At 45.8% G+C, this 11,569-nt stretch overlaps 1 protein-coding gene across 1 annotated transcript in view; it reads left to right on the forward strand.

Moving 5' to 3' along the window:
• Positions 1-494, forward strand: part of pms1 (PMS1 homolog 1, mismatch repair system component) — a 39,026-nt gene extending 38,532 nt beyond the window's left edge. Inside the window, exon 19 of the mRNA XM_083777306.1 lies at positions 210-494. Within this exon, the coding sequence (XP_083633432.1) occupies positions 210-422 (213 nt within the window). The 3' untranslated portion in view covers positions 423-494. The remainder of the gene's footprint in view (positions 1-209) is intronic.
• Positions 495-11,569: the final 11,075 nt, after the last annotated feature.

Here is an 11,569-nt window from a genome sequence, read left to right on the forward strand (position 1 = left end):
TTTCAGAGCGAACGTTTTTAACTCAAATCTTTGCTTCTGGGAGGGATCCCTGGAAGAACATATTTTCAGATGGGGGTCGGTACATATCATTTTTGGGGGTCCTTGACATGAAATATTGAGCACCACTGATAAAGAAAAAATTGGTATTTCATAAAACTGTAAAAAATTGGTTAATAGATTAACGGTTGCCCCCTCCTCCTCCCCCGCAGAGCGAGGCCGTCCGATTGGCCCGTCAGCTGCCCGCCCGCCCCAGCCGGGACGACGTGAAGGCCATCGTGCTGCGCATGGAGCGCCAGCTGGGCGTCGATGACGCGACAACGTGCATCCACGGGAGGCCGCTGCTGCAGCCGCTCTGTGACGTCCCCGAGGACGAGAGCCAGGCCCTCGCCCTGCTGCGTCACCTCACACCTCTGTCTCTGTGACGTCCGTCCGTCCGTCCATCCCCACACCCTGCTGCGTCACCTCACACCTCTGTCTCTGTGACGTCCGTCCGTCCGTCCATCCCCACACCCTGCTGCGTCACCTCACACCTCTGTCTCTGTGACGTCCGTCCGTCCGTCCGTCCGTCCATCCCCACACCCTGCTGCGTCACCTCACACCTCTGTCTCTGTGACGTCCGTCCGTCCGTCCGTCCATCCCCACACCCTGCTGCGTCACCTCACACCTCTGTCTCTGTGACGTCCGTCCATCCCCACACCCTGCTGCGTCACCTCACACCTCTGTCTCTGTGACGTCCGTCCCCTCGCCCTCCTGCGTCGCCTCAAGGCCCCATTCATAGTCTGGATTTTTGGTGATGACGTGTGACCACCGCTTCACCCAAAAACTACAACATGACGTCACAGAGCCGCCGTGAAGAGCAAACCGCTGCTCTCCACCAAGCCCTTCTCTCGGTTACCTCACCACCGGAGCGGTGGTCACCTCACCACCGGAGCGGTGGTCACCTCACCACCGGAGCGGTGGTCACCTCACCACCGGGAGCGGTGGTCACCTCACCACCGGGAGCAGTGGTCACCTCAACACTGGAGCGGTGGTCACCTCACCACCGAGAGCAGCGGTGGTCACCTCACCACCGAGAGCAGCGGTGGTCACCTCACCACCGGAGCGGTGGTCACCTCACCACCGGAGCGGTGGTCACCTCACCACCGAGAGCAGCGGTGGTCACCTCACCACCGGGAGCGGTGGTCACCTCAACACTGGAGCGGTGGTCACCTCACCACCGGAGCGGTGGTCACCTCACCACCGAGAGCAGCGGTGGTCACCTCACCACCCGAGCGGTGGTCACCTCACCACCGGAGCAGTGGTCACCTCACCACCGAAAATCCAAACTATGAATAGGCCTTCACACCTCTGTCTCTGTGACGTCTTAAGGCCTATTCATAGTCTGGATTTTCGGTGGTGAGGTGACCACCGCTCCGGTGGTGAGCTGACCATCGGAGCTGAAATAACATTGAGCGGTGGTGAGTAAAAACAGAGAGAAGGGCTGGAGCGGTGGCGGTGGTTTGCTCTTCACCACGGCTTGTGACATCATGTTGTAGTTCGGTGGTCACCTAACCACCGAAAATCCAGACTATGTATGAGACTTTAGAGGGATGGGGCTCGTTAATGTTTTATTGATAATGAGCTCCTTATCGATCAGGCTTATCGAGCTCGGCTCGGGTTTCTGGGAGAATTTGAGAACTCTAGCGAGAATGTAGAATGACCACGGATGTTTTTCCCGGGGTTTTTGATCCGGAGTACCTCAGGGCTCTACGCTAGAGACATTTCTGTTTTCGCTCCACATTACAATGTTAACGTTACTACGTTGCTAATTTTATGCGAAGGTTGTTTTTTTTCTCCAGAAATGTGGATGTGGAATGGATGTGGTGTTATAGTAGTTAATGACACGTTTGAAACATGTCGTTAACTACTTTAACCACGCAAGTTGTTTGGAAATATTATGTTATCAAATGCAATTTCACAGCCATTAATTTGCATAATGTGTTCTGGTGAACTAATAAATGAGATAGTTTCCCAAGATCAGCTACTTTTGTTTTTTTTAGGGGTGGGGGGGGGTGGTGGTGGTGGGGGGGGGGGACTGTACAGCATTTTGAAGAGAATAAGATTAAGCGTGTGCGGCCGCGTCAGATCTGTGTGTAGGCGTGTGTCTAGCATGTGAGTAGGGAAAAAAAACATTTTTAATTAACGGATGAAATGACATTAATCATGTTAAAAAAAAACAAGAAAAGAAAGGAAAAAAGAAAGTTTGAATCATTTTTTAATCCTACACAAAATTTATCTTCTTTTACGGAGTTCCCTGGCCGGCGCACACAATATTTTCAAAAGATGCATGATGGGGGATTTCTGCCAAATATGCCTACTCGGCTGTGTGCCCATGCCACAAATAGCAGATCTACAAGCTCACAACATGTGGCAGTGCGACACGTTTGTGAGCTTGTGGATCTGCTATTTTCGGAGAGTGACACCTGCACATGAGCGAGCATAACACAACTTGTCTTTTGGTTCTACTGGATCTCTCCTCCACTAGTTTTTTTTTTTTAATCTGTTGACGAAATTGTCAGTATAGTGTGGCAGATTGATGAAATAATCGTATTTGGCACAGACACTCTTATAGAATAAGGTGCTGGCCACTAAAAATTCCAAGATGGTGAACATTTATTTTACTAGCCCTTACCTGTTGTGAGACGGGCGCAGTACCCCCTTGTGGCCGCAGGGGGTACTGCGCCCTGGGTGCGTTTTCGCTTTTTTAATTCACTAATAAATTCATTATTGAAACTTTATTGACAGCCGTAGCCAGTAGAAGACAAACAACAATTAAAAAACATACAAAACAGTTACAAATAAATACATTGGTTCATAAAACTCTAAAAACTCTCTTGTAAAAAAATAAGAAAATCTATAAGAGGCACTCGTACCAATGTTTCCACATCAGGGAGCGGTATCTAACAGTGCTAAACCTAGGATTAGTCAACACCTTAATCACATTATTAAGTGAGCCATCAAGTCTGCTTTTAAAGCTGAACATGAGGTTTCTTAAGAGAGCCTGGAAGGTGGTTAGACCAGAGTCGCAGAAGAGCTGACTAGCACTGCCACCCCTAGGCTTCTTCAGGAGAATCCTGAGAGCATCGTTATAAGCCACCTTTAGCTTGCGCAGACTCTCTTTTTTATAATTCACCCATAAGGGGGCTGTATACAGCGGGGTGCAGTAAGCTCTAAATAGGTTCACCTTGACCTCAACTGAACAGTAGTGAAATTTCCTGGCTAACATATTAGCTTGGACATAGAGCATTCTACGCTGTCTATACATGTCAGCATCATCTTCCATCTTATCTGTAATGATGTGCCCCAAATATTTACAGCTGCTACAAACAGAGAGGGTTTGATCCGACAAGTAGAACACAGGGAAATGCTGTTTCTGATACCCCTTGGTCCTGCAAATGACTACCACACTCTTTTTGGCATTGTATTTGATGTCATACGTGACCCCATACTCAGAGCAAATGTTCAGTTCAGTTTATTAATCATTAATGTGTCAAATCGAAAAAAGGGCTTTGTTAAGACCTCCATATTATTATGGTCAATGCCTGTGTGAAAAGCTACGGCAATCACAGTGACAGACACACACACACTCAGACATTGACTGAATTATAGTATGGTGATAATTATGATATGATGATGATGATATGATTTTTCCCCCAAATTATATGTGACCAATCGCAACCCATGTGAAATGTCATCATGCTTAGCATGTGACGTGTCAAACTAGGGGGTTTTCATTAGAGATGTCCCGATACTGTATCGGTATCAGAAAAGTATCGGATCTGCCCTTATTTGGGCATATCGGGTCATATCGGTATCGGCAAATATGCCAGTCTAACCAGCGATCCGACACAGGGGTAAGGGGTTGACACTATGGTAAATAAGTAAATAAAATGTTGGGGCATGTGGAGTTTGCTTTTGAGTTGCACCAAACTGCAATATGAATATTTGAGTGAGGAGTCTGCTATAAACACAACACGATATATATATACCGTAGCTAGATAGCTATAAACACTATTCCCGGTTGGTGGACTTCAAAATAGACTCTTTTTGTCTTTTTAAGACTTAACTCTTTAGACTTCAAAATGAGACATATATTTATTATAGTTTTGCACACACAAAAAACACGCTAAACACGGCCATAGTGCCACTTGCCCAACTATGTGCCCCAAATGTGCTGACCTCATCACAGGGAGGCGGGGGGATGTCAAAAGCATGGGCGACAGGTGTGCTGAGTGACAGCTGGGACAGATGGAGACCCCGGCAGCGCGCTAGCTGACCTTTTCAATGTGGTCAAAAGATGATCGTCACATTCGTCAGTTAATCCTCCCCGATCGCTCCGATACGCTCCCAGGGGGGGGGGGGGGGGGGGGGGGGGGGGTGTACGCTCGCTCGCTCTCCCTCCGCTGCATTCTGCTGCGGCACGCAACTTGTGGACACGAGGGGCGCGCGAGGGGGAAGAGGAGGAGGGGAGGAAGAGGAGGAGGCATGCAAAGAGTTTTTTGCTTAAGTAAAAGTATATCATTACTGCAATGTGGACATTTACTACGCTCGCAATGCATCACATGGCGACACATTGTGAGCTTGTAGATCCGCTGTTTTAAAATGGCCAAAACGTATAGGTGTGTATAGATAGGGCTGAAGTTGTTCATGTATATTGTGATAATAATCACAATCCAGAAAAGTAACTATCGTAACTAAAGTAAACTGAAGTTAAAGTACAATATTTGCCTCTGAGATGTAGTGGAGTAGAAGTAAACACTTCTACTGTAGGTCTGCTATTGTTGAAACATCGAAGAACGACTGACATAGAAACATAGCTTTTTCAGAAAACTGTCAGGATGTAGAAGACATTTTTTTAATCTGATCTCAGGTCAGAATCAGAATATCTTTATTGTCATTGTAAACGAAATTGATTTGCAATCCAGCTCAGTGCATTTAAAACAAAAGACATAATACTCTATATAAAATACAAGTTCTAAATGGGAAGTGGGAAATGGGAAAGTATAAAAACACGTCAAAATCGTACACGCACTCTGTTATACTTTCCCTGTCAACGGCATCCTCTCGCCCTGCAATGCTGGGGCCATCTGCGCGCTCAGAGCGCACGCCATGAAAAACTATCTGCGCTTCGCGGTGTGACCTTTTACTGTCCTAACGTTAATATTATCATAGCACCACCCGGGCTCTGGTTACTGCTCCTTAATATTATCATACCACCAGGGCTCTGGTTTCTGCTCGCTGCATGCGCTGGGATTCACTGTCCATGTGAAAGAGTGGGGGATCATATATACTCATGTACTTACTGTAGCTGTTAGCTCTGAAGTCCTTAACCCATTCAGGCCTGACGTCGAAATTAAAAAAAAAGTTTTCTAAATCCTGACGGTTTTCTGAAATCTTAAAACACCAAAAGGGGTTCCCGCCCAAAATGGGTTAAGGTTATATGGACCAGAGCTATGTAGCTGTATAGATAACTGCTACTCAGCCACATGTATACTCAATCACTTTATCTCCCCTCGGTTGCTTTGGAATGAGGAGCAACTCAGGGTACGAGGAGCACATGCAGTAAGAGCTGATAGTAGGTGTTGTTGTAAGTACTGGGAGCTGATAGTAGGTGTTGTTGTAAGTACTGGGAGCTGATAGTAGGTGTTGTTGTAAGTACTGGGAGCTGATGGTAGATGTTGTAAGTACTGGGAGCTGATGGTAGGTGTTGTAAGAACTGGGAGCTGATGGTAGGTGGTGTTGTAAGTACTGGGAGCTGATAGTAGGTGTTGTAAGTACTGGGAGCTGATGGTAGGTGTTGTTGTAATTACTGGGAGCTGATGGTAGGTGTTGTAAGTACTGGGAGCTGATGGTAGGTGTTGTTGTAAGTACTGGGAGCTGATAGTAGGTGTCGTTGTAAGTACTGGAAGCTGCTTTTAGGGTAGATCGAATGGTGCTCGCTCATGCGAGGCCTCGCGCTAGGCAGCGTTTTTCTTTTTTTTTTAAACACTTTCCATCTCAGAGTCATAGCTAAAATATAGGCAGTTACGTTCTCCCTGCAACGCAGTTCGCAGCCCGTTCCGTCGCAGTTGATTTTTCACCTATTTAAGCTGCGGTCGGTTGGGGGGCCTCCGACGGCCGCGCGTCGCCTCCTCCTTCCAACCGCCGTCACTTCTTCATCCTAGTTAAGCGACACCCGGCTGTCCCGTCGTGGGCCCCCCTGTTGTCCCCCTCTGCGCTGTGCCGTGCTGGCTTGCGCTGCAGAATTAGAGCAGATCTACAAGCTCACAATGCGTTGAAGCGCGACGCGTTGTGAGCGTGTAGATCGGCCGCACCACCGCGCAACGCATGCAGTCGAATTATACACACAAATACTTTGTCAGGCATGGACCGACGACCTCTCAGGCTCTCTCTCTCTCTCTCTCTCTCTCTCTCTCTCTCTCTCTCTCTCTCACTCTCTCTTTCAGTCTCTCTCTGTCAGTCCAGTCACTAGTCAGTGTCATGATTTCACAATTTTCGAATTGAATTTTGATCGATCACAAACTATCTGCAGGCAATCAAGCAAATGTGATAATATTTATAACAAATAACAGCAACACAAGCAGCTGTTCATTTTACTTTTATAACCAGTAATTTGAGCTGCACTGCAGGGCAGACTGGGGCCCGTTCCACGAAACTTGGATTAGAGATTAAGCTTAATTAATATGTTGAGGCTTGATTTGGTTTCATGAAAGTGATGCTACATTAGTTACCATGGAAACTAATGCTTTGGACTTAGCCTGCTCCGGACCAGGCTAACAGCCAGGTTTAACCTAATCCTGATGTCTTTACTGTTCATTAAGCAGTCAAACTGATCACAAACCAATGATGTTTTCCAGATTTATTCAATTATTATGGGTTTATGTTGCCTTATTTGTATCGGTCTGCATTAAAGGACTAATTTAAGCACTATATAAAATCAAATAACCAAAATATATAGGCTGCACAATATCATGACAGCTTGTGAGCTTGTAGATCAGCTGCTTTTGGTGAATGTTCCCCATGAATAGGTTTGCTGTCGTGCAAGTGCACGGTTAAGAAGAATTATTATATTATATTATTATTTTATTTTTTTGTAAAAGTGAAAACCACTAAATATTACCATTATTCATTGTTTTACAACATATTACCATTGTAACGTTTCACCCACTACTAGTCCTACATACTTACACCTAGAAACCCCATTCAAACCTATTTAGGTTCATCCTACGGTGGACATGTGTGCCTGAAAAGGAATCTTTGAAATGTTTCATAGTTTTAGAAATATAGTGCTTTCAAATTTGAGACATTTATAGGCAGATAGTGGCACTTCAAAAAAATCACTTTCACCTAGAAACTCCATTCACACTTTGTAAAATTCAGCTTACTGTGGAGACACATGCTGGAACTTCTTTTACTTTTTGTTTTGTAGTTTCTGAGTTATTTAACTTAAACGCCCAATGCATTCTCAATGGCAATAGCACAAATTTTGGCATGCTACATGAACCCATGACCCTCACCAGTCTGGCCCCTGTCTGGACAACAACCCCCTTCCCCAAAGGTAGCTCCCTCAGAGGAGGGAGTTATGGCCAAATATCACAATGCGACAATATCATTATGCTTACAATATTAAGAATTATGTTTTAAGTTAATAGTAGTGGTAAAATGTAAACTATATTTTTGGGGTAGTTAATCATTCAGTCTATCCACTATTGAGAGTATGTTCTCTCTTTAATTACAGCAGCAGTATTTATTTTAGAAGCTTAAATCCTTGTATCAGTAAGTCTTGAATAGATTAGTAAAGATAATGAGATATACAGAAGGGGGCTGTAATGCAACTATTGAGGATGCAAACTGCCTTAATACCCCATGAAGAAGAAGGATCAGTAAATCTGTGATCCACATAATGGGTCTAGAGACAAAAAGCCAGACTGTCTATTAAGCCAGGCTTGCTGATCCCGGCTCGCCAAATCCGCCAATTCTGAGCCTCGCTTGGCTTTAGTGGAACGGAATAAACCAGGCTGTAAAGATCAGGATTTAAAAAGCCTGGCTTTGGCCTAAATCCTGGATTAGTTAATCCAAGTTTCGTGAAACAGGCCCCTGGTTGGGTGGTGGTTTTATATCAGTTATGATCAGGGCAACAGGGTTGTGTTCCATTGGTATTCGTTGTATAGTAATACATAGACAAGTTAAATTGCTCATATAGATCATCAGACTGTCAGCCCCAGAGACCCCTCCTGTGACAGCTTGCTTGACATGACTCATGTCATGTTAACTATAGCTTCCTTACAACAAATAAAATATCATCGTGTGGAGGACCACAATCTCTGCATTCACACTGTTAAGCTGCTAAATTAGGCAGTGCATGTCAATTTCTTACTCATTGGAGATGAGAACCTGGCATAATATTTGCGCTAACGCGCGCGCACATTGTTCCCCGACATCTCGCACAGGGCCTCGCATTTCTCCCAGACGCCCCTGGGTGTTGTAAGTACTGGGAGCTGATAGTAGGTGTTGTTGTAAGTACTGGGAGCTGATGGTAGGTGTTGTAAGTACTGGGAGCTGATATTAGGTGTTGTTGTAAGTACTGGGAGCTGATGGTAGGTGTTGTTGTAAGTACTGGGAGCTGATAGTAGATGTTGTAAGTACAGGGAGATGATGGTAGGTGTTGTTGTAAGTACTGGGAGCTGATTGTAGGTGTTGTTGTAAGTACTGGGAGCTGATGGTAGGTGTTGTAAGTACTGGGAGCTGATAGTAGGTTTTGTTGTAAGTACTGGGAGCTGATGGCAGGTGTTGTAAGTACTGGGAGCTGATGGCAGGTGTTGTAAGTACTGGGAGCTGATGGTAGGTGTTGTAAGTACTGGGAGCTGATGGCAGGTGTTGTAAGAACTGGGAGCTGATGGCAGGTGTTGTAAGTACTGGGAGCTGGTGGCAGGTGTTGTAAGTACTGGGAGCTGATTGTAGGTGTTGTTGTAAGTACTGGGAAATGATGGTAGGTGTTGTAAGTACTGGGAGCTGATAGTAGGTTTTGTTGTAAGTACTGGGAGCTGGTGGCAGGTGTTGTAAGTACTGGGAGCTGATGGTAGGTGTTGTAAGTACTGGGAGCTGATAGTAGGTTTTGTTGTAAGTACTGGGAGCTGATGGCAGGTGTTGTAAGTACTGGGAGCTGATGGTAGGTGTTGTAAGTACTGGGAGCTGATGGCAGGTGTTGTAAGTACTGGGAGCTGATGGCAGGTGTTGTAAGTACTGGGAGCTGGTGGCAGGTGTTGTAAGTACTGGGAGCTGATGGTAGGTGTTGTAAGAACTGGGAGCTGATGGCAGGTGTTGTAAGTACTGGGAGCTGGTGGCAGGTGTTGTAAGTACTGGGAGCTGATGGTAGGTGTTGTAAGAACTGGGAGCTGATGGCAGGTGTTGTAAGAACTGGGAGCTGATGGCAGGTGTTGTAAGTACTGGGAGCTGATGGCAGGTGTTGTAAGAACTGGGAGCTGATGGCAGGTGTTGTAAGAACTGGGAGCTGATGGCAGGTGTTGTAAGAACTGGGAGCTGATGGTAGGTGTTGCGCTCCACCTTCCAGAGGTCTATAGTGCATTGTAACAGGGACAGACTCCATCTCCCAGAGGTCTAGTTCATTGTTACGGGGATAGGCTCCATCTCCCAGAGGTCTAGAGCATTGTTACGGGGATAGACTCCATCTCCCAGAGGTCTAGAGCATTGTTACAGGGACAGACTCCATCTCCCATAGGTCTAGTGCATTGTTATGGGGATATAGTCCATCTCTCAGAGGTCTACTGCATTGTTACGGGGATAGACTCCATCTCGCAGAGGTCTACTGCATTGTTACGGGGATCTCCCAGAGGTCTAGAGCATTGTTACGGGGATAGACTCCATCTCCCAGAGGTCTACTGCATTGTTACGGGGAAAGACTACATCCCCCAGAGGTCTAGAGCATTGTTACGGGGATCTCCCAGAGGTCTAGTGCATTGTTACGGGGATAGCTGGACTCCATCTCCCAGAGGTCTAGAGCATTGTTACGGGGATAGACTCACGCACACCCTGGCTGATACCGACAATAAGCCTCTCTGGCCTACTTTACTTGGTACGGTAAAGCATTTTGTGGCCGATACTCAAAATGTGAATATCAGAATACAGGCCCATCCCACCGCAGTGTGAGTGTACTTGGGGTAATGTAATGTCTCCAAGGAAGCTGGCAGCTACAAGTTAGCACATGTGTCGTCGAGGATTTGTTGGACTTTGTGGGTTTGGAAGGGATTACGGTGCAAATCTCCACAGCATTTAATGCAGCCACAGCCACGGGATTAAACACGACTATCTGTCAATGCCAAAGGGCCCCGGCAGCTGGCACTAATTGAGTGAAAGGAATTATGGGTAGCAGTGTCGTTGGCATGCGGTCCGTCTCGGCTCGCCAGCTATAACGAAGGTCCCACCGCGGCACGCAAGGCCCTGCGATGCCACCGGGAGGGGTGGCGAGATCCTGTATGTCTGTTGGACGCACGTCAAGCCACCGGCCGCTCTCACATGTCACTCTGAAAGCCAAAAGAGCAAACGGGCTATTCGTTGAGAGCTAATAAGTCTCCTTGTTTGAGTGATTATGAAACAAACATTTTGTCATTTTGTGTGTATTTACAATTTTCAATACTTTTACTTCTACTGCCATCTCAGAGGCAAAATATTGTAGCCTACCTTTTCTACACTACATTGTTTTCACAGCTTTAGTTACTTAGCAGATTTAGATTAATACATTAACCACCTCAGCCCTGTATACAGATCTACAAGCTCAACAACCCGTCTTGTGAGCTTGTAGATCTTTATACATTTTGAACTTGTGAAACGGGACATTCTGCACAACTTCTTTAGTATTGATACTTTTACTAAAGTTAAAACATGTGAGTACTAGACTAGTTCTTCCATCACTGCCTGAAAGTACACCAACAGACCAACATGTTTGTTTTTTTCAAAATCATTAAAGGGACACTTCACCCTTTTTGCAACCAGATCTTATTTTAATGATGTTTGGGAGACAAGAAACACTTTCCTGGGGGTTTTTATGTGGGTAATTTGTGTTTTTAGATATTTTAGTATTTCAAAGTGTCCATGATGTCATGGACACTCACTTACTTCCTGGACTACATGTTGTCGCAGTAAGACAACCACAAGGAGGAGTAGTGGCACCAAAGCATTATGGGAATTGTAGTCCAGGAAGGAAGTCAGCCCAGTGTGCATGACATCACAGACATTTTTAAATACTGAAATATCTAAAAAAAAAACACATATACCCACATAAAAAACCCAGGAGAGTTGTTTCTTGTGTAGGGAGGGAGTGTAGTGTGGAACAGCACTGTTGGGAATTAACCCATTCTGACCTGAGATCAGATTCATACAAGGTTTCCGCCGGACACACACTGGTCTGATGAACCCATTCTGACCCGAGATCAGATTCAAAAAATGTCAGTCGTTCTTCGATTTTTCAAAAATAGCAGACCTACAAGCTCGTAGCGCGCCACTCGGTGGCGCG

This window comes from Protomyctophum parallelum, assembly GCF_964188405.1.
Source record: "Protomyctophum parallelum genome assembly, chromosome: 11".
In the NCBI taxonomy this organism is placed as follows: domain Eukaryota; kingdom Metazoa; phylum Chordata; class Actinopteri; order Myctophiformes; family Myctophidae; genus Protomyctophum; species Protomyctophum parallelum.